General features: G+C 49.1%; 1 protein-coding gene across 1 annotated transcript in view; it reads left to right on the top strand.

Annotated features, from left to right (window-relative positions):
* The window catches only part of GLG1 (golgi glycoprotein 1), a 191,291-nt gene that overhangs the window by 158,243 nt on the left and 9,121 nt on the right, over nucleotides 1–23,927 (top strand). The window contains exons 19-24 of the mRNA XM_050922334.1: nucleotides 34–171; nucleotides 1,631–1,754; nucleotides 2,133–2,275; nucleotides 2,578–2,679; nucleotides 21,990–22,097; nucleotides 22,868–22,988. Coding sequence (XP_050778291.1) covers nucleotides 34–171; nucleotides 1,631–1,754; nucleotides 2,133–2,275; nucleotides 2,578–2,679; nucleotides 21,990–22,097; nucleotides 22,868–22,988 — 736 coding nt within the window. The remainder of the gene's footprint in view (nucleotides 1–33; nucleotides 172–1,630; nucleotides 1,755–2,132; nucleotides 2,276–2,577; nucleotides 2,680–21,989; nucleotides 22,098–22,867; nucleotides 22,989–23,927) is intronic.

Below are 23,927 nucleotides of genomic sequence, written 5' to 3'. Positions count from 1 at the left end.
TTTCTCAACTGTTGTCATACTGTCTTGCTGCAGATTATTGAGTGTTTGAAGGAAAACAAGAAGCGTCTGAGCAACCGGTGTCACCAGAAAGTGTTTAAACTGCAGGAGAATGAGATGATGGATCCAGAACTAGACTACACACTCATGAGGGTCTGCAAGCAAATGATCAAGGTAATAGTCGCATGCTGACCGGTGAGAGGATAGATTTGAGACCACAGGGAAGTTAACTCACCTAGAACTCTCAGGATATTCATGCTTGACACAAGGCAGGGGGGAAAAGATTGGTTTTATTTAAAAAAAACAACAACCCACAAGTTCTGTATTCTCTACAATGACTTCTTGCCAAAATGGCTGCTTCAGACCATGCTGCTTTTTACGCAACGTAATTAGGTCCTTTTTTGACTTACAACCTTGAATCAACATGAAAGAGGAGATCACTGAAAGAACACTCAACTGCAGTCCCTGCCCCCAAATGCCATTGTGTCCCGTGATCAAGGTAGGCTGGGGTACAAGCAAATCTGTTGCCTGGAGTATCAGCTGGTGTTGGAAGAGAAAGGGAGTTGATGTGCTTGAGTTTTTGATAAAACTTGGATCTAGTCTAGTCTGCTGCTGCACTGGATCCCTTTCTATCCAAGGGAAAAAAGTTGTCAAGAATGCAGATTGATGTAACTCTTTCAGATCACTGCTAATACAGCCTTTTATCAAGTGACAGATAAGGCAAAATCATACAGCTGCTCTGGCCACTCGCAAGATTAAACCACCCTCAAGCTCAGAATGCTGACACCTCCTAGTCAGGAGACAACATTAAACACTAATAAACACTTTACTTCATAGCTGGAGGAGCACCAAGACATTGTGTTAACATGGAGAGTTAATAAAACAGTAACCAGGCTCCATTAATGTCTGACTGTAGGGCTGGTAATGGACCCAGGCTTTTAAAAAAAAAAATCTGTATCATAATCAAGGCTAGTGGAACATTACCACAGCACGGAAGCCTCAACTGCAGCTCCTCGAACTAGAGGCCCTGCAAGAGCAGGATCCACCAGAGCAGTGGTTAGTCTGTAGAGTGTTGGTCAATCCATTGATCTAGATGGACGATTTTATCTCTGTGCACTACGTTCAGCTCTCCAGTGCTCCATAAATTGCACCAAGCACTGCCTCAGCGTTCTGGGGTCCTGCACAGCACTTGTTGCACAGGGCAGTGACTTGAAGGTGCGATCATCAGCTTCAGTTTATTCCTGTTTCTGGAGCAAACAGGGACAAAGAAGAAGATGGGTATGAGACCCAGACAGACATAATGGAAGTTTTGCACCAAAACGTGGAATGAGAAAACTATGAATGGGGAAGCAAAGAGGCATCTGGCTTTGCTTGGTGTTACTGACAGAGAGCAGTAAGCTGCAGCCTGGGACCTCAGTTGCTAGCAACTGCTCAGACCATGCTGCATAAAACAGTATTCTCCTCCCTTCTCTCCCTTGCCAAAGCAGAGGGTGAGAGGAATTGCTGTTAGTGGTGGGTATTGGCGAGGGAGAGTCAGGCATGGTCCCTCTTTGGCTTGGGCAGGTGAATGTTTAGTCTCTCTTGTGAATGCATGACGTTTCATATGCTATAAAACCTGGGTTTCTCTTTGCAGAGGTTCTGTGCTGAAGCAGATTCAAAGAACATGTTGCAGTGTCTGAAACAGAATAAGAACAATGAGGTGATGGACCCTAAATGTAAACAAATGATCACCAAGCGACAGATCACACAGAACACAGGTACCGTAGCCTCCACTTCTTTTTATCCAGGGGAAGGAGCTAGTTACCTGCCTGGGCTGAGGAGTGATCTGCTTAGCCTTAACTGCAGATACCTTCCCTTCATTTAATTCCCGTTCACCTAGTCTAAGAGCAAACAGTCTCTCCACCCTAGTTACTGAGTGTCATGTGATTATTGGTTTCACTTGTTACTTCGTTGTCAATTTCTACAAAGTAAAAAGTGACAATTTTAGCTCTTTCAAACTGCTGAAAGACTGTTATCCAGAAGGAATTCCTACTGCAGATCCCCTTTGGAGCTTTGTCAGTTTGTTGTTACATCTTTTGTTCCAATAGTGTGAAAATTCTAATGTGGTTCCTTTCCCTCTTTCCTCTCTTGGTTAGATTACCGCTTGAATCCAGTGCTCAGAAAGGCCTGCAAACAAGACATTCCCAAATTTTGCCAAAATATTCTGAGTACAGCTAAGGATGATGCAGAGTTGGAGGGGCAGGTCGTCTCCTGCCTCAAGTTGAAATATGCAGACCAGGTGAGTGGGGAAGGTAAATGTGTAACTATGATCTGCATAGAAATGTGCGCAGTAACTCTGACCCTCCATCCTAGTAAATTAGACTGTCTTGTAGTGTGTATGTACGTAATCTTGTGCTACGTATGGATAAGAGTCCAAGTGCTTTGCACTCACAATTTAACCATCATTACCTCTTAGCAGTCACTATAGAATAAACATATTAAATGCATTTAACCCTGTTATTAAAGGTGCCAGGACAGCTGACTAGCAAAAATCAAGCTCATTATTTGGTTGGCTAATTGCTATCTTCCTCCTCTCGATAGCGTCTGTCTCCAGACTGCGAGGATCAAATCCGAGTGATAATCCAGGAATCTGCTCTTGATTACCGGCTAGATCCCCAGCTGCAAATGCACTGTTCTGATGAGGTAGGAGACATGACCACTATACCCCTTAGTTTAGTTGAAAGCTCTCCTCAGCAGCTTGACACTCAGTCTCACCTCTTTTTAACAAAATGAACCCTTTTGACAAGGCAACTTAACTACTCAGAGCTAGTTCCAGGCTCTCTGTCTGCAACTTGTGCCTAGCACGAAATAATTGTATTCTTCTGCACAATCAGTATTTCTAAGTCAGGCTTTGCCTCTGGCATGCACATTGACACTGATACACTCATCGTCACTTGTGAAAAGCAGACAAGTTAATGTGTCCTTTTGAGTTTCCCATCAATCATGAGTGAACCATAGTAGCTGAAATCTGCTTTATTTTTTCCATGTCAGTTTAAGCAATGACTGATGAATGACATATTTCATGCCAGAGCTGTGTTTATGCCAATTTTCTTCACCCTGCTCATGCCTTTCAGACCTGGGTATCTCAGAGCAACAGGAGTAGGCACTGGGGTCAGTAGGGTCGTGGGAGGTGGCACTGCTGGCAAGGTGGAGGGAGAGAAAGAGAGACAGAAATTGAGTGAGCTAGTCTTTAAATGTTTTAAAGGATGAGTATGTGTGTCCTCGGAGATTTTGAGGGTTAAATTGTACAGCACCTCCTGCTATCTTAGCTTTTGGTAGCGTCCATATGGAGGCTGAAGCTGTTGCAACCCACAGTCCCATGTTGAATATGGATTCTGCTCAGAATATCATGGCATTTTAAACCTTCAGCCAGACTGCTCCTGTAATGTGCCACAGACATAGCACATAGGGTGACCGGGTGGCCAGTCAAAAAGGGACCCTGGTGGTTCCAGTCAGCACTGTTGACCGGGCCATTAAAAGTCCAGTTGGCAGTGCTGCGGAGCTAAGGCAGGCTGGTCCCTACCTGTCCTGGCTCCGCACTGCAGCCCAGAAGCAGCTAGCAGATCCGGCTTCTACATGGGGGGAGGGAGGCACAGGGCTCCACACGCTGCCCCCACCCCAAGCACTGGCTCCACACTCCAACTGGCTGGGACCACGGTCAATGGGAGTTGTGGGGGCAGTGCCTGAGGACAAGAGCAGCATGCAGATCTGCCTTCCGCGCCTCTGCCTAGGAGCCGGACCTGCTGGCCACTTCCGGGACACAATGCAGAGTCAGGACAGGCAAGAAGTCTGCCTTAGCCCCACTGCTCCACTGACCGGGAGCTACCTGACGTAAGCCTGTGCCCCAGCCCTGAGCGCCCCCCCCCCCCCCAGGAACCCCCTCCTGCAGCCTAAACCCCTCATCCTCAGTACCACCCCAGAGCCTACACTCCTAGCCAGAACCCACGCCCCTGCCCCACCCCAGAGCCTCCTCCCATACCCTGTACCCCTCTGCCCCAGCCTGGAGCCCCCTCCTGCACCCTGAACCCCTCATCCTCCGCTCCAGACAGAGCCCTCACCCCCTCCCGCACCCCTGCCACCCAGCCCAGTGAAAATGAGTGAAAGTCAGGGAGAGTGAGCCACCTAGGGAGGGGGAATGTAGTGAGTGCGGGGAGGGGGCAGGGCCTTGGGAAGGGCGGGGCAGGGCTAGGGTGTTCGGTTTTATGTGATTAGGAAGTTGGCAACCCTAATAGCACAACAAGTAGAGGTCACTTTTAATCCGTTCACTGACCTCTTCTTGACGTACAGGACATGTTGAGTACATTCCAAGCAGGCCATCTTTGTAACAGCTCGTAAGGTAAGCCTGCCTCAGTGAGCGAGATAAAAAGCATTACTGGAACTGCCAGGCTCTTTGAGCCATAGTTACTAGAAGGGTATTTTCTCTCTGTAAAGAGTAAGCAAGTAAGCTGTGATTGCCACAGTTGTCTTCAAATGAAAATAATGTTTTTATAAGATTACGAGTTTCCTAAATTTGGGCCCATTTTATGTTGAAAGTTTTGTGGTGCATGTTCAGATTAGCTGTCATTCTTTCCATCTGTAGCCTCTTACTTTAGAAATCGTTTTTCTTGGATAATTCTCTCCAAGTGAGGCCCCTGTGTGTATTCCACTTGAGATGTGCATCTTTCTGAGACTGGATGATATTTGTTAGGAGTGTCTGGTGGTCCGTTCCTGTGTCCTACACCTTCCCATGTTCCCTTCAAAGGAGATAAGCGCCAGGGCGGACTGCCTTTCCACTTCCTTTCTATCACCTGTGCTCTGAGACAGAACTGCTCTAATGTCCCCAGCGTTACCTAGCTTTTTTTCTTAGCTATAAATAGTTTTTCTTTACTAAGTTAGTTTTTGATAAGCTCTGTAAAGAACTTTGGGGTTCTCCCACCCCATTTATATTATGCCCAAGGCCCCAGGTTTTAAGAAATGTTTGGTCTGTCTCTGGGCCTTCCCAGTCAGCAACAGCGATAACACCTGCTTGTATTGCCTTGGGAAACTTCTATCCCCTCCAAGTGTAGCGTCCCTGCACCCAGGAGGTTTACTGTTGGTCTAGGTACTAAGGGCTGTTTCCATTCAGCCCTTTCACAGTGTCAAGGAGGTTCATGAAGGTGTTAGTGGTAGCGGGGGCGCATCTGTCGTCAGGGCAAGTCATTGCTCCCATACTTGGAGGCTGATTGTCCTCACAGAAATCATGTTAGGAACTACAACGGGGTGGGCAAACTTTTTGGTCCGAGAGCCACATCTGGGTGGGGAAATTGTATGCAGGGCTAGGGCAGGGGGTTGGCGTGCGGGAGGGAGGAAGTGTGGGGTGTGGGAGGGGGTGTGGTGTGCAGGAAGGGGCTCAGGGCAAGGGATTGGGGCAGAGGAGGGGTGCGGGGTGCATGAGGGGGCTCAGGGCAGGGGGTTGGGGTGCAAGGTGCAGCCAGGGGGCTTAGGGCGGGGAGTTGGGGGGCGGAGTACAGGAGGGGTTCAGGCCCTGGCCCGGCACTGCTTATCTAAAGCAGTCCCGGGGTGGCAGCGGTGTGCACTGAGGCCAGGGCAGGCTTCCAGCCTGCCTGCCTGCCCTGTCTCTGGCCCCACGCCACTCCAAGAAATGCTGCGGCCCCTAGGGGATGGGAGGTGGAGAGCTCCTCACACGCTGCCCTTGCCATGCCTCCAGGTACATCCCCTAAATCTCCCATTGCCACGATTCCCCATTCCCAGCCAATAGGAGCTGCAGGTTGCGGTTCCCGGAGCCAAGAGCAACGCACATGGAGCCCTCTGCCCCACCGCCCGGGGGCTACTTCTGAGAGCAGTGTGGGGCCCGTAGCGCCACGGGGAGCAATCCCGCAGGTTGAATCCAAAGCCCGAAGGGGCCAAATCCGGCCCACGGGCTGTAATTTGCCCACCCTTGCTCTACAAGGAAGTGCTACACAGCAAAATGGAAGAGATTTTCCAGATGGTGCCAATGTCATCAGGTGTCCCTGGAGAGTTCCCAAATCCTCCTTTTATTTATCCCCTCCCTGGGGATATCAGGATTATCGCCAGCTCCTTAAGGGTACACTTAGCAGCTGTTAGTGCCTGTCACCCCTGGATGGACGACTGTACCATCTTTGCCCATCAAGTCCCAGGGTGAGATGTTTCTCTGGTGCTGAAACCATCGCCAGCATAAGACTTCAATTTAGTCCTGTCTAAATCCTCATTTGAGCCTGTAGCCTCATGTTCTTCAGCCATTTATCCATGCAAGTTGTCCTTGTTGCCATGACCTCGGCAGGGAGTGGGAGAACTGGCAGCCCTACACAGCCCTAGTCTCCCTACACAGTCTTCCATAGGGTGCAGTCTCAAGAGCCCTAATTTTGTTCCCCTAAACTTTGTCGCCTTCACTGAACGGAAGAGAGGAGAATCTGTCTCCTCGCAGAGACTTTCTAAATGGATTTTGGGCTGCATCCTGCTTTGCTATGAATTGATTGAAACCCCTGCCAGGCAAGGGGTTAGGATACACTAAGCTAGGCCAGGTAACCTCTGTAGCTTCCCAGCAAGACCTCTGTCATCTTGAGATAAGTAGGGCAGCAACGTGAAGGTCTGCATATATAAACATATAATCAAGACATTACGCCCTGTGCAGCTTCAATCACTGGTATGGTAGAGTCCTTGCACCCGCCACCTCAATGCGTATTGCTTGTGACTCACCTCGAGTGGAATACACAAAGGAATCATCACTTGAAGAAGGAGTTTACTTATCCTGTACAGTAACTGGAGTTCTTCTTGGAGTGATTGCTCATATCAATTCCAGTTAGGTGTGTGCGTGCACTGCGTGCAGGGACGTCGGAAGCTTTTTCCCTAGCAGCTACCTGTCGGGCTGGCTGGGGAGCCCCCTGGAGTGGCGTCGATATGGCATTCTATATAAGACCCTGCTGGCCCGACCCTGCTTCAGTTCCTTCTTACCGTGAGGGTTGTTGGAACCCTAGTCTCTTGTTTCTCAAGTGCTCCACTAATCCCTAGCTTTCTAGTTACCTTTGTTAGTTAATTGTTGATAGTTATCTTAGTGTTAAGTAGCAAAGAGTCCTGTAACAAACAGACGTATTGGAGCATGAGCTTTCGTGGGTGAATACAATGAATACATCGTCAGATGCATGAAGTGGGTATTCATTCACAAAAGCTCATGCTCCAAAACGTCTGTTAGTCTATAAGGTGCCATAGCACTCTTGCTGCTTTTGCAGATCCAAACTAACACGGCTACCCCTCTGATACTTAGTGTTAAGTGTTACTGTAGTGATAAGTGTAGTTTAGTAGTTGAGGGCAGTTTCGCATTCAACGACTGCCCTATGGGGCTCTGGGGCATGCCATCCCAGGGCTTCAAACCTTGCACTTCTTGCAACAAGCCCATGCCTACCGGCGATCCCCACGACTTCTGCCTTAGGTATCTGGGGGAGGGCCATCAGGCTGACAAGTGTAAAATCTGTAAGGCGTTCAAGCCCAGAACAAGAAGAGAGGGAAATCTGACTCAAGCAACTCCTCATGGAGTCCGCATTGCATCCCTCTCGACGCGGGACCGAGCGCCTCAGTGCACAGTGCTCCCCCAGCGGTACCGGCCATGGCACCGGAGAAGATCCCTGGCCCGCCTTGGGACCGACGATCTTCCAGGCCCCAGAGACACCTGCCCCAACACCGTTTCCACTCCCCAGTCACTTGAAAGAAGCAAGCCTTGGGAGGACCCTCCATTAGGCCCGAAGCGGTCGCTCCAGTCCCAACTGAGCAAGCTTCAGATCAGGCCTCTAAGCCTGACAAGACCGCTAAGCACCGGTCTGCTCATGCTAGCCCCGCGCAAGGGACCGCGCAAGTGGAATAGGTTACATTGCTTTCCTCTCCAGATACCTTTAAGGCCGCCAGAGGTCTCATCGAAATGACAGCACCGGTGTCCCCCGACCCAAGCTCTGGCTCTGGCCTGAGTCCCGGTACCATCCGAGGGCAAACCGGTGATGTTCGGACTGTCACCCCTCAGACCAGCATCTCCACACCGCTCTTGAGTCCCGGTGCCGTTCGGCATCCTGGCATCGCTCCAGGTACTGGTCTGACTCATGGCACCGGTTAGACTTGCAGTACTGGTCCCGCAGCCCCGACCCTCGGAGCCGTTCACTCTCAAGGTCACTGAAGACTCCTGGAACATGGTCCAGGTCACGTTCAGCAACCTCGCGGCACTGTTCGGACTGACGTCACTCAGAGCACCAATCCCCGCCCCAGCTGTCACCACAGCACCGGCCCGCGATTCATCGCCGATCCTCTTCGTGGCACCACTCCTCATCACAGCACTGCTCTGCAACATGGCATCGCTCGTGGTCATGATCAGCTCCACGACACCAATCTCCGTAAGACCCCCGTCTGTCAAGGAACTCCGGTGCCCCCTTTGCTCCATTCACCCATCGCTCCTCCTTGGCCGTTGCGATCCCAATCTCCTTCCAGCGAACCAAGGAGAGCTTCAGGGGTTTCAGACATTCCCCAGTCAGGCCCGGGAAGCCTCAGTCATGACCCCTCTCTCCCCGGTGCCCAACTGGCAACCTCAGTGGCAATTTTGGACCTCTTGGGCATATCATCAGGCCCAGGGTGCCCCACCGTTGTCATGCTCAGACACCCGGCCTCTTGAGGCAACCCTCAGCTTCTCCCAGCAGAGACTTGTATGGAAATGAGGGGCCATTGCTGAGGAGGGAAAATTGGTAGCTCAAACCTCTCTTCAGGGTTTCCTTCATGCTGCGGACGCGGCTGCACACACTAGCATCCGGCATCGCCATGCGGCGGAATGCCTGGCTCCAGTCTTCGGGACTTCTGCCTGAGGTGCAGCACACCATCCAAGATCTCCCCTTTGATGGTCAGGGCCTGTTTGTGGAGCAAACCAATTCTCATCTACATACCTTAAAGGACACAAGAAACACTATTAAATCCTTGGGCATGCATACCCCGGCTAACCAAAAAAGCCATTTAAACCCCAGACTACCCAGCAACGCTCCTTCCCACCTAGACCCAGGCAGGACTTTTCCTGTCGGAGAAGCAGGTACTCTCGATGTAGACTGTCACGTCCCCCTTCCGGACAGGGTCAAGGACAATCCAAGCCACCCCCGGCCCTAAGTGCCCATTTTGAAGGTGCGCTCGAGGATGGACTACTAGCTAACACCCCAGACAATTATCCCTTTCTGAACCATCTATCCCATTTCTACCATGCCTGGTCCCATATTACATTCGACCGTTGGATCCTCTGCACGGTGCAGATGGGATATTCTATCCATTTCCGCTCCATTCCTCCCTCCTGCCCTCCTTCCCCATCCCTCTTCAGGGACCCTTCTCACGAGCAGTTCCTCGCCCAGGAGGTACAATCCCTCCTTGCCCTAGGACCAGTGGAGGAAGTGCCTCAGGAGCTCAGGGGCAAGGGTTTCTACTCCCATTATTTCCTTGTCCCCAAGGGAAAGGGAGGCCCAAGACCCATTCTGGACCTCAGGGAGCTCAACAAACACATTGTCAACCTGAAATTCCTCATGGCCTCATTAGTCACTGTTATTCCGTCACTGGATCCGGGAGACTGGTATGCTGCCCTCTGTATGAAATACATGTACTTTCACATTTCTATTACTGCACCTCACAGACCTTTCCTCCATTTCGTAGTGAACAAGAAGCACTATCAGTTCACAGCCCTCCTGTTCAGCTTGTGCACAGCCCCACGCGTCTTTGCCAAGTTCATGGCGGTCATGGCAGCTGTTCGTCACAGACACCATGTGCACGTCTTCCCGTACCTCGACAACTGGCTTATACGGGACCGATCTCACCAACAAGTCCGGTCTCAAGTACAACTGGTCATGGACACATTCAGTTGCTTGGGCATCATGCAGAATGCCAGCAAATCTGTCCTCTCCCCTACTCAAACAATAGAGTTCATCGCAGCAGTCCTGGACACAACCCAAGCAAGAGCTTTCCTCCCGGAGGCCTGGCGCCTGGCTATAGCAAGCATAATTACCAGCCTCTCCAAGTTTCCCACCACAACAGCAAGGCAGTATCTCAGGTTGCTGGGTCACATGGCATCCTGTGCCTATGTGGTGCAACACACCAGGCTAAGACTCAGGCCTCTACAGATATGATTGGCATCAGCTTATCGTCTGGGCCGCGACAGTCTAGATATGGTGCTCACGGTCCCTGAGCGCACACTTGATTCCCTACGCTGGTGGCTGGATCCCCGCATGGTGGGTGCCAGGGTCCCGTTCCATCCCCCTCAAACCACCCTGACCCTGGTTATAGATGCCTCTGCCCTGAGATGGAGGGCTCACTTGGGAGCCTGACAACACAAGGCTTATGGCACAAAAGCGAGCTGTCATTACACATCAATATCAAAGAGCTCAGGGTGATTCGCCTTGTGTGCCAAGCATTCCTTCCCCACTTACAAGGGCACTGTGTAGCAGTCCTAACGGACAACACCACAGCCATGTTCTATCTGAACAAACAGGGCGCAGCCTGGTCATTGCCACTCTGCCAAGAAGCTCCCCTCCTGTGGGAATTCTGGTTAGCCTACTCCATCACCCTTCAAGCCTCGTACCTGCCATGTGTCCACAATGTACTGGCGGACAGCATGAGCAGGTGTTTTCTCACCCATGAATGGTCGATCTGCTCAGACATCATTCACTCCGTTTTCCGCATCTGGGGGTTTCCCCGAGTCAACTTGTTCGCTTCATGGACCAACAAGAAGTGCCCAGCCTTCTGTTCCTTCCGCCTGGTCGGTCTCGGTGAGGCAGGTGCTCTTGGAAAGTCGTAAGCCATCAACTAGGCGTACCTACGAGGCTAAGTGGAAGAAGTTTTCCAGATGGTGCACTCAGCAGTAGGTGTTCCCGCTCCAGGCTTCAATCCTATGCATCTTGGACTACCTGATTGTTCTTGAAGGACCAGCCCCTAGCCTTTGGATCCCTTAAGGTTCACCTCGTGGCCATCTCTGCATTCCACCCAGGTGCAACTGGGCACTCAGTGTTTGCACACTGGGTCATACAGCGTTTCCTCAAAGGATTGGAGAAAATCCATCCTCCAACGAAGCCACCCATGCCTGCGTGGGACCTTAACGTAGTCCTCTCCTGCCTTATGGGCCCTCGTTTTGAGCTGCTGGCCTCCTGCTCACTCCTCTCTCTCTCGGAAGGTCGCCTTACTAGTGGCCATCACTTCCGCCTGTCGGGTGTCCGAACTACGGGCTCTCACGTGTGAACCGCCCTGTACCATTTTTCATAAAGATAAAGTTCAACTAAGACCTCACGCAGCTTTTCTGCCAAAAGTGGTGTCTCGTTTCCATGTGAGTCAGGACATCTTCCTGCCGGTTTTCTACCGAAAACTGCATGCTGACCTTCGGGAACAGCGCCTCCATTCTCTGGACATTAGAAGGGCGCTCGCCTTCCATATAGACCAAACAAAGCCCTTCTGTAAAACAACCCAGTTATTTGTCACCATTATGGAGCGGATGAAAGGCACTCCGGTTTCCTCTCAGCGAATATCTTTGTGGATCACTAGGTGTATTCGTACTTGCTGCAACTTGGCAAACATCCTGCCATCTGCTGTCATGGCTCACTCCACGAGAGCTTAGGCATTGTCAGCAGCCTTTCTGGCACACCTTCCTCTCTAGGAAATCTGCAGGGCTGCCACCTGGGCCTCAGTGCACACCTTCATGTCCCATGCCATCGTTCAGCACTCTTGGGACGATGTGGCCTTTGGCAGAGCTATTCTTCAATGTGCAGTTCCTTGACTCCAGCCCCACCTCCAAGGTAAGGCTTGGGAGTCACCTAACTGGAATTGATATGAGCAGTCACTCAAAGAAGAAAAAATGGTTACTTACCTTTCTGTAGCTATTCTTCGAGATGTGTTGCTCATATCTATTCCATCCGCCCACCTTCCCCTCTGTCGGAGTAGCCGGCGAAAAGGAACTGAAGTAGGGTCAGGCTGGCAGGATCTTACATAGAACGCCATATCAGCGCCACTCCAGGGGGCTTCCCAGGCAGCCCGACGGATAGCTGCTAGGGAAAAAGCTTCCGACTTCCATGCACGCAGCACATGCACACACCTAACTGGAATAGATATGAGCAACACATCTCGAAGAACAAGTTACAGAAGATAAGTAACCGTTTTTTCTTAAAGGTGTGTGGTCACTCTCTGTAATCCACCATCGACCCTTCTCCTCTACTGTGGATTCTTATCCGAAGGGTATTCGCTGTAGAGGAGTAAGTGAAGTAACTTATGCCCTTGGCTGAGAGCATGAGGAGGGGCAGGGCACAGGCCAGAGGATACTGTTAACAAAAAATCTTCTGGTCTCAGGTGCATGGAGCACATGCATACACATGGTGAAATTACACATAGAGAAAACACATCTCAAAGCTTTACTGTACGGGGGGAATAACTTTGTTTTTATGAAGTCATCTGTGTACAATACATTTGGACAAGAGCTCTCATTTCTTAGTGTACCACAAAATCAAAGTCCATTTCTCCATGGATTGCAAACCTAGCAAGCATATTTTTAAGAAGATACATCTTTGTTGGTTTCTTTAAACAAGAATGAATTAACCAAAAGTTCTGTTTCAGGACATGCTGCAGATATTTCTCTCTCAGCCTTCTCCAGCAGGTCCAGCAAAATCTTACAATAGGGTTTGCCCTTAAATGCAGCTGTATTACTGGATCTGCAGCAAAGAAGAAAATTGTCTGGGTAAACATTGTTAGGCTGCCCTAAGCTGTTAAGAAATATCATGCTCTCCAGACATGTATACACATCCTTTAGCAAAGGCTACTCTATGGGTTGGGATAAAACAGCAGATAAGTTTCCACTCCCCCACCAGTGACACCCATTGCAAATTATCCATATCTGAATTCAAATTACAAACCAAAGGGCTTTAAAGATTGGGAGAACCATGGAATGCATACAGTTGGCCAGCTATTCATTGAAGGAACATTTCTAACTTACTTAAAGATCAAAACTAATTTCAAGAATATAAGAATGGCCATATTGGGTCCGACCAAAGGTCCATCCAGCCCAGTATCCTGTCTGCCAACAGTGGCCAAAGCGAGGTGCTTCAGAGGGAGTGAACCTAACAGGTAATGATCAAGTGATCTCTGTCATGTCGTCCACACCAGCCTCTGACAAACAGAGGCTAGGGACACCATTCCTTACCCATCTTGGCTAATAGCCATTAATGGACTTAACCTCCATGAATTTAACAGGCTTTAAAAGAGAACTGGATATAGTCCAGCCTTCACAACCTCCTCAGATAAGAAGTTCCACAGGTTGACTGTGCGCTGTGTGAAGAACTTCCTTTTATTTGTTTTAAACCTGCTGCCCATTAATTTCATTTCGTCCCCCCTAGTTCTTCTTCGAGTGATTGCTCATGTGTATTCCACAGCAGGTGTGCATGCTCATCACGTGCACCAGTGCCGAAAGTTTTTCCCTTACAGTACCCATGCTAAGGGAGTGCTGCTTGTATATTGCACTATAAGGGGAGCCACGCGCTCCCCACACCCTCAGTTCCTTCTTGCCACCAGTGAAGGTAGTCGAAACTTTGTGCTCCAGCTCTGCTCTTCTCGACCTTAGTGGTACCATTCATGAATTGTTTCTTCAGTTGTTAGAGTGGGCTCAGGGACCCTTGACACCGACTGCCAGCAAGCGTAGGCACCGAGAGAGGCACCGGGAACATTCTCCTTCGCAATGCGACTACTGCAGCTGCTCTCGACGGGATAGATGTCGTTCCCGTTCCACTTCCCGCTCACCTAGACGTCGCACTTGAGACCCCCCGCGATGCCTTGGCGCAGGGGCACCGGACCTCCCGACACTGTCACGAGTACCGAAGCAGCACTTCAGGCGGGTACGATTCCTTGATGTCGAGGTCCAGGTCCCGAGGGAGGCAGCATCGCAGGCACCGCCGCACCTACTGCTCTCATGAGACAGTGCACTTTACGGGGACCTTGGCCTCGGCACCTAGCCACCCGTCGTCGATCTGCACTGCTCAACTGGGACAGATAGCGCCACCAGGCTCCCAGCTGGGTCAGTGGCAAGGGGCCCCGTGGCAAGGGCAGTGGTGCCAATGGACCCCGTGGCCGCCGATGCATGCCCAGACGGGGGCCCACTCAGTTGCTGGAGCGTCTCAGGCTCCATCGGCCTCGTCCGGCTGCCTAAGAGACTAATCAGCGGGCCACAAGTCAGCAGATCTGCACCCAGACTCGACCCCCCAGTCCCGACCGAGGCCTTCGGTTCTGTGCGGGCCCTCTCCCTGGCACCGGACAACACCATAACGGCACCTCCACCTTCAGTCCCACAGGAGGACTTCAAGGAACACCAAGACCTGCTAAAGCGGGTGGCATCCAGCCTCCAGCTGCAGGCCGAGGAGATGGAGGGCCTATCCTATTCCCTCTTCAACGTGTTGTCTCCCTCGGCACCAGGCCACATGACTCTGCCCCTGCACCTAGACAGGTTTGAGGCACTGAGAGATCTCATCACCTCGGTCACGGCCTTCCTGGTGACAACAGCAAGAGCGTGCCTTTGAATTCTGGGCCACATGACAACATGTACGTACGTGGTCCACCATGCCAGACTCCGAATGAGGCCCCTCTAGTTCTGGCTAGCCTCCCAATTTTCTCAGGCCTGGAACAGACTGGACAAGGTTTTCATGGTTCTACCCCCAGTACTGGCTTCTGTTCTATGATGGTCTTACCCAAGCAATATGCTTTAAGGAGTTCCCTTTCAGGATGCCAGCCCATCTGTAAACCTGGTGACCAACGCATCGGACTTGGGTTGGGGATCCCACACAGGGAAAACGCAGACTCAAGGGACGTGGTCAGTCCCGGACCTGTACCTCCACATAAATGTCAAAGAGCTTAGAACAATGTGGTTGGCGTGCATGGGCTTCCACACGCACCTTTGCGGCAAGGTGGTCAGAGTCCTCATGGACAACACTGCCGCCATGTACTATATCAACAGGCAAGGCGGCACTCACTCCCTGGCCCTCTGCTGGGAAGTCCTGAGCCTATGGGAGTTCTGTATAGCCCACGATATCTCCCTGAGTGCCGCACACCTCCGAGGTGTCCACAATACGATGGTGGATCTCCTCAACAGGATTTTCTCCCCTCAATACGAGTGGTCGCTCCACTCGGAGGTCGCTCGCTGGCTCTTCCGAGAGTGGGGAGTTCCCTAGGTCGACCTCTTTGCAACCCACTAGAACTGGCGTTGCCCTCAGTTGTGCTCCAGGGGAGGGGCGTGATCTCCGATGCGTTCCTCCTATGGTGTTCAGGTGAGCTCCTTTACGCTTTCCCACCATTTTCCCTCATAGACAAGGTCGTGCAAAAGATAAAAGCAGACAAGGTGAGAGTCATTCTCACAGCACCAGGGTGGGCCCGCCAACACTGGTATGGGACCCTCCTTTGCCTTTTGGTAGCCCCCCCGAGGACACTGCCGCTTTGCCCGGACTGCCTCTCCCAGGATGGGGGCCGCCTCCTCCATCCCAATCTAGCTGCACTCCACCTGACAGCGTGGTTGCTCCGTGGCTAGATGAGGAGGAGGGCAGGTGTTCGGAGCAGATAAGGCAGGTCCTCCTGGAAAGCAGGAAGCTGTCCACATGCTGGATGTATGTGGCGAAGTGGTCCAGGTTCTCCAAGTGGGTGAATGAGTGAGGAGTTTCTCCCTCCTCTGCACCTCTCCAGTTCATTCTGGACTACTTTGTGTCTCTTAGGGCCCAAGGACTGGCACCCACCTCGGTCAGGGTACACCTGGCGGCCATATCAGCCTTCCACCCACTGGTGCAAGGGCTCTCAGTCTTCTCCCACTCTGACCACCTGTTTCCTGAAGGGCCTCGACTGTTCGTTTCCATATGCTAGACCACCGCCAAGCCACAATGGGACCTAAACCTGGTTTTGTCCCGACTCACAGGGCTTCCCTTTGAAACCCTGGCCACATGGTCCTGGTCTCACCTTTCGTGGAAGGAGGCCTGCCTTGTAGCGATCACGTTGGCCCAACGGGTCTCGGAACTTAGGGTCTTGACCTCAGAACACTCCTATACCGTCTTCCACGGGGATAAAGTCCAGCTTCTCCCACACCCAGCGTTCCTCCTGAAAGTGGTCTCTGCCTTCCATATGGAGCAGAGCATCTTTCTCCCCATGCTCTGTCCTAAGCCCCATTCCTCCACTCGATGTGGGTAGGGCACTGGCCTTTTATCTGGAACGGACTAAGCCGTTCCGGAAATCCTCGCAACTTTTTGTTGCCTCGGCTGAGCAGGTGAAGGGGCAACCCGTCTCCACCCAGCATACACACGTGTTACGATCTGGCAGGGGTTCCCCTGACACCGATCATTAGGGCACACTCTACGAGGGCTCAGGTCTCATCAGCTGCCTATATAGCCCATGTCCCTATCCAAGACATTTGTAGGGCAGCCGCTTGGGCCTCATTTCACACATTTACGCGATCGTCGCCCAGTCTAGGGACAACGCTGGATTCGGCAGGGCGGAACTTCATCCCAAGCCACTGTGAACTCCTACCCACCTCCAATAGATATTGCTTGGAATCATCTACTGTGGAATACACGAGCAATCACTCAAAGAAAGGACAGTTACCTATTCTGTAACTAGTGTTCTTCTAGATGTGTTGCTCATGTCTATTCCACACCCTGCCCTCCTTCCCCTCTGTTGGACTTGTCCGGCAAGAAGGAACCGAGGGTGGGAGGAGCACGTGGCTCCCTTCATAGCGCGATATACAGGCACCACTCCAGAGGTCACTGCGGTGCTCCCCCAGTACGGATACTGTGAAGGGAAAAACTTCAGCACCGGTGCACGTGGCGAGCACGCACACCTACTGTGGAATAGACACAAGCAACACATCTCGAAGAATGCCAGTTACGGAACTGGTAACTGTCCTTTCTTATATTATGGGAACAAGTAAATAACTTTTCCTTATTCACTTTCTCCACATCACTCATGATTTTACAGACCTCTATCGTATCCCCCCCTTAGTCTCCTCTTTTCCAAGCTGAAAAGTCCTAGCCTCTTTAATCTCTCCTCATAAGGGACTTGATCCAAACTCCTAATCATTTTAGTTGCCCTTTTCTGAACCTTTTCTAATGTCAATATATCATTTTTGAGATGGAGACCACATCTGTACACAGTATTCTAGATGTGGGTGTACCATGGATTTATATCAGGGCAATAAGGTATTCTCTGTCTTATTTTCTATCCCTTTTTTAATGGTTCCTAACATCCTGTTTGCTTTTTTAATTGCCACTGCACACTGCATGGATGTCTTCACAGAACTATCCACGATGACTCCAGGATCTCTTTCCTGATTAGTTGTCGCTAAATTAGCCCCCATCATATTGTATGTATAGTTGGGGTTATTTTTTCCAATGTGCATTACTTTATCCACATTAAATTTAATTTATCATTTTGTTGCCCAATCACTTAGTTTTGTGAGATGTTTTTGAAGTTCTTCAGTCTGTTTTGGTCTTAACTATCTTGAGCAGTTTAGTATAGTCTGCAAACTTTGCCACCTCACTGTTTACCCCTTTCTCCAAATCATTTATGAATAAGTTGAATAGGATTAGTCCTAGGACTGACCCTTGGGGAACACCACTAGTTACCCCTCTCCGTTCTGAGAATTTACCATTAATTCCTACCCTTTGTTCCCTGTCTTTTAACCAGTTCTCAGTTTATGAAAGGACCTTCCCTCTTATCCCATGACAGTTTAATTTATGTAAGAGCCTTACCTTGTCAGAGGCTTTCTGGAAATCTAATGATACTATGTCCACTGGATCCCCCTTGTCCACATGTTTGTTTGTCCCCTTCAAAGGACTCTAATAGATTAGTAAGACGTCATTTCCCTTTACAGAAACTATGTTGACTTTTGCCCAACAATTTATTTTCTTCTACATGTCTGACAATTTTATTTTTTACTATTGTTTCAACTAATTTGCCCGGTACTGATGTTAGACTTACTGGTCTGTAATTGCCAGGATCGCCTTTAGAGCCCTTTTTAAATATTGGCATTACATTAGCTAACTTCCAGTCGTTGGGTACAGAAGCTGATTTAAAGGACAGGTTACAAACCATAGTTCTTCAATTTCACATTTGAGTTCTGTCAGAACTCTTGAGTGAATGCCATCTGGTCTTGGTGACTTCTTACTGTTAAGTTTATCAATTAATTCCAAAACCACCTCTCATGACACTTCAGTCTGTGACAGTTCCTCAGATATGTCACCTACAAAGGATGGTTCAGGTTTGGGAATCTCCCTAACATCCTCAGCCATGAAGACTGAAGCAAAGAATCCATATAGTTTCTCCACAATGACTTTATCATCTTTAAGTGCTTCTTTTTTATCTTGATCGTCCAGGGACCCCACTGGTTGTTTAGCAAGCTTCCTACTAAACTAGTCCACTCTCCGATGACACAAGTACTTTGAAGTTAGGCATTGTAACTCAACTTTCTAGAAAAGCTTTTTCTACAGAAAACTAACTTTAATAGAAGTGATGATGTCTGATCAATTAGGAAACAAAAAAAATCACTAAATTATAAATTTTTGCAGACCAAAAAAAGGGCTATATATGACATGCTGAGAAAATGATCTGGGTAGACAAATTACCTTGAGGAATGAACTTCGATCTGGAAAAGGATCAGCAGCATTAGCGTGTAGCATGATAAAGAAAATTTCTGAGATACTGTTTCAATGGTACTTCACACCTGTCAGGTTAAGAAATAGAGAGATTTCTATGGGGATAGATGTTGGAAATATTATAGTGATAGAGGAAATGTTATCCATATATAGTAGACATGTCCAGTCAGAGATTATTGGAGTACAATTCATAACCAAATATCACAAATGGTTGGATATTTATTACCAAATTATCCTTTGGTAATCCTCCTGGGGCTTCACAGCTGAAACAGTCACACAAGAGGAAATGAAGAATTATTCTCTCGTCAGCTTGTAGCTGCTGGGCTACTGATAGAAAGAAAAATAGCCCAACTATAGAGAAACGGTTCCAAAATAAAATGAGGAGGTGGTGGTTATGGAAAAATGAACACACCAATTACATACCCAGCTAAGTAGACAGAGGACAAATACTTAGATATTTGGTTACTTTTTATTCAGTACTCAGAGCCCTTTTACCTGCCAAACAAACCAGCACACCTATCCAATATTTAGAATATTAACATATGACACACCTGGTCTGTTAAATATGTGTAATCTGAGAGTCACTCAATTCCATTAAATCCCTAGAAAAAGTGTGTATGAGTGTTATACTACTGCTCACTTTGTAATAGAGTGACACTTGTTCAATAGCAGAGAGTTCTGTGGCACCTTATAGACTAACAGACGTATTGGAGCATGAGCTTTCGTGGGTGAATACCCACTTCATCGGATGCATCTGACGAAGTGGATATTCACCCATGAAAGCTCATGCTCCAATACATCTATTAGTCTATAAGAGTACGTCTACACTACAGGATTATTCTGATTTTACATAAACTGGTTTTGTAAAACAGATTATATAAAGTCGAGTGCACGTGGCCACACTAAGCACATTAATTCGGTGGTGTGCGTCCATGGTCCGAGGCTAGCGTCGATTTCCAGAGCGTTGCACTGTGGATAGCTATTCCGTAGCTATCCCATAGTTCCTGCAGTCTCCCCTGCCCCTTAGAATTCTGAGTTGAGAGCCCAGTGGCTGAAGGGGGAAAAAATCATTGTCGCAGGTGGTTCTGGGTAAATGTCGTCACTCATTCCTTCCTCCGGGAAAGCAACGGCAGACAATCATTTTGCACCCTTTTTCCCTGGATTGCCCTGGCAGACACCAAAGCACGGCAACCATGGAGCCCGTTCAGCTTTTTTTTTTTACAGTCACCGTATGTGTACTGGATGCCGCTGACAGAGGCGATACTCCAGTGCTACACAGCGGCATTCATTTGCTTTTGCATGATAGCAGAGACGGTTATCAGTCGTTCTGTACCGTCTGCTGCCATTGTAAATTGGCAATGAGATGACGGTTATCTGTCATTCTGTACTGTCTGCTGCTATCATGGGTGCCCCTGGCTGAGGTCGGCCAGGGACGCAAAGGCAAAAATGGGAATGACTCCCTGAGTCAATCCCTCCTTTATGGTTTCTAAAAATAGAGTCAGTCCTGCCTAGACTATGGGGCAAGTGTACTAGAGAACCAGTGTATCAGAGAGCATAGCCGCTCCGTGTCAGATCCCGCTGAAATGATGAGCTGCATGCCATTCACGGGGGGTGCCCCTGCAACAACCCCACCTGTTGCTTCCTTTCTCCCCCAACTTTCCTGGGCTACCGTGGCAGTGTCCCCCCCCCATTTGTGTCATGAAGTTATAAAGAATGCAGGAATAAGGAACGCTGACTTGTTAGTGAGATAAAATGAGGGAGAGGCAGCCTCCCGCTGCTATGACAGTCCAGGCAGTACAGAATCTTTTCTTTACACAGGAAAGGGAGGGGGCTCATGGAGCTCAGCACCCAGTTGGTATGATGAGGACGGTTACCAGCCGTTCTGTACCATCTACTGGGAATGACCAGGAGTCATTCCTATTTTTACCCAGGCGCCCCCGGCCAGCCTCACCTGAGGCCAGCCAGGGGCACTCACGGGCTAATGATGAGGACGGCTACCAGTCCTACTGCACCATCTCCCACCGGGGAGGGGAGAGGAGCGGATATTGCTCTTCACTGCCGCAGCATCGCATCTACCACCAGCATTCAGTTGACATAGGGTGACACTGAAAAAAGTCAAGAAACGATTTCTTTCCCTTTTCTTTCACGTGGGTAGGGAGGGAGTAAATTGACGAGCTATACCCTGAACCACCCCGGACAATGTGTTTGAACCTACAGGCATTGGGAGCTCAGCCATGAATGCAAATACTTTTCGGAGACTGCTGTGGACTGTGGGATAGCCGGAGTCCTCAGTACCCCCTCCCTCCCTCCCTCCCTCCATGAGCGTCCATTTGATTCTTTGGCTTTCCGTTACGCTTGTCACGCAGCACTGTGTAGCCTGGAGATTTTTTTCAAACGCTTTGGCATTTCATCTTCTGTAACAGAGCTCTGATAGAACAGATTTGTCTCCCCATACAGTGATCAGATCCAGTATCTCCTGTACGGTCCATGCTGGAGCTCTTTTTGGATTTGTAACTGCATCGCTACCTGTGCTGATCAGAGCTCCACGCTGGGCAAACAGGATATGAAATTCAAAAGTTTGTGGGGCTTTTCCTGTTTACCTGACCACTGCATCCGAGTTCAGATTGCTGTCCAGAGCAGTCACAGTGGTGCACTGTGGGATACCGCCCGGAGGCCAATACTGTCGATTTGCAGCCACACTAACCCTAATCCGATATGGTAATACCGATTTTAGCGCTATTCTTCTCATTGGGGAGGAGTACAGAAACCGATTTGAAGAGCCCTTTATATCGATATAAAGGGCCTCGTAGTGTGGACGGGTGCGCCATTAAATCGGTTTAACGCTGCTAAAATCGGTTTAAACGCGTAATGTAGACCAGGCCTAACGTGCCACAGGACTCTTTGCTGCTTTTACAGATCTGGACTAACACGGTTACCCCTCTGATACTTGTTAAATAGAGAGATCTGATGACTATATTCCTGTAAGACTCTTTAAACAAAAACTCTCTGTTGTCAAGATTGTTGTTTTATTTCTGATATTTCCATGGCAAGGATTTGTAAATCTGTTAATTGCTAAACAAATAGTTTGAAATAGTGGCTGTATTTGTCTGTGTACAGCCTTTTTTTACTTCAGGAATTCGGGACTCCAAATGAGGGATGGATGGTAACACAGCTCAAGGCTTGTTCCCTAGCCATTGCATGTAATACTGCCCTAACATGGCAGCATGCAAATGCTTTGAAAAACAACCTGGGTCCTACATTATTTCATTCATATTGAAATAGGTTTTTTTCCCCCTCAAACAGATCTCCAGGTTGTGTGCAGAGGAAGCAGCAGCGCAGGAACAGACTGGGCAGGTGGAGGAGTGCCTGAAAGTTAACCTGCTCAAAATTAAACCTGAGATGTGTAAAAAGGTAAAAAAAGGAAATGGTGTGTCTCCCAAACCAAACAGGCCTTAAAGCACAATTACTCCCTAAGTTTCAGACGAATGAACATGGTTCGTTACGTGGCACAGACCAGGACCAGTGTGAAGCCAGTGCTATGTGGACTTCTGTCCATGGCTGAGCCAATGCACCTCATGCTGACCTGCAGCATCTTCTGCCATTTCTGTCCTCGCTCTGACATATCCCTCCGTGCCAGGGAACCGTAATCCCGATAAGCACTATGCCTTACTAGTCCAGTCCTGGATTCCCCACTCACCCACTTCCACTGTACCTCAGTGCATAGCTGCCTCCCACTCTTACTTTAACCCTAGGCCTCTTGAGCACAGATTGACACTGGATCCGGCAAGGAGCTTTGTCAACTACCCCCAAAGATCTATCACCTCACTTTAGTCCAGACCTGTTAGTCATGCCAAATTATTTGCCTTTGTGTTATAGATTAGTGTGTATCTATTTAATTAATTGAATGATGCTGATTCATTCTGGAACAGCTTCAGTTCACTTAAGGGGGGAGGGATAGCTCAGTGGTTTGAGCATTGGCCTGCTAAACCCAGGGTTGTGACTTCAATCCTTGAGGGGGCCATTTAGGGATCTGGGGCAAAAATCTGGGGATTGGTCCTGCTTTGAGCAGGGGGTTGGACTAGATGACCTCTTGAGGTCCCTTCCAACCCTGATATTCTATGTTGCTTTCTTCTCCCTCCTTTAATGTGTACCTGTAATGTGTAATAATCTTCCCTCCACAGGAGGTGCTCAACATGCTGAAGGAGAGCAAAGCAGACATATTTGTTGATCCAGTGCTTCACACAGCCTGTGCCCTAGACATCAAACACCACTGTGCAGCCATCCCACCCGGAAGAGGACGTCGTAAGTGTTGGCCTGTCATACTGTGTGAGATGTCCCAGCTCCTGGAATGACCTAAAACTGGGATCTTTCTTGGATGATTTGAGGTCCTCTTAAACAATAGACGTTGCTTCCAGTTGTCATGGCTGGTGAACGAGGAATACTGCCACTTGTATGGTATATGGGTGTCCTTCCTCTCTGTGCTTGGCTTCTTAGCTTGGAAATCTTTCCTTGCATGGTCTTGTAAAAGTTAAGCTAGTTTTGTTCTTTCTAAAGCAGTTTAAAATTAACATACTATTTTTCTTGAAATAATGTTAATTTCTGCTACAGAATCAGAAATAGGTTAAAAATGTACTGCTGCATACCCTCTTCAGTACCGAAAGCATTGCAGGTATCTTTAGCATTCCTTCACATTTCTACTCCACAAAGGATGGACCTGATAGTGCTTGAAGTAAACCACTTTTCTAAATATATGTTACTCTGTCTAGTGCAGATGGCACACCTGACATGAGTTTTGTCTACACTTATCCGGGGGATCGATGCATCGGTGGTCGATTTAGTGGATCTAGTGAAGACCCGCTAGATCGACCGCAGATCACTCTCCCGTCGACTCCTGTACTCCACCGGACTGAGAAGAGTAAGGAGAGTCGACGAGAGAGCGTTCCCCATTGACATGGTGTAGTATGTACCCCGCAGTAAGTAGATATAAGCTATGTCGACTTGAGTTACGCTATTCCTGTAACTCAGATTGTGTAGCTGAGATCAACTTTCCCCTGTAGTGTAGACAAGGCCACAGTCTGCACAGACCCCAGGCAGATCCTTGACTTGTGTTGAACTTCCTCTAAGTTCTTGGAGAAGATACACAATATTTAGCATTCTTAAAATATTTTTAGTGAGTCGTTTTGTGAATCATAAAATATCCTGTCAGTTCAGCTGAGCTTAAGCCTCAGATACATAAAGTTA

The sequence above is a fragment of the Gopherus flavomarginatus genome, chromosome 14, assembly GCF_025201925.1.
Source record: "Gopherus flavomarginatus isolate rGopFla2 chromosome 14, rGopFla2.mat.asm, whole genome shotgun sequence".
In the NCBI taxonomy this organism is placed as follows: domain Eukaryota; kingdom Metazoa; phylum Chordata; order Testudines; family Testudinidae; genus Gopherus; species Gopherus flavomarginatus.
The sequence above is the reverse complement of the archived record's forward strand: the minus strand, read 5'-3'. Positions and strand labels throughout refer to the sequence as shown.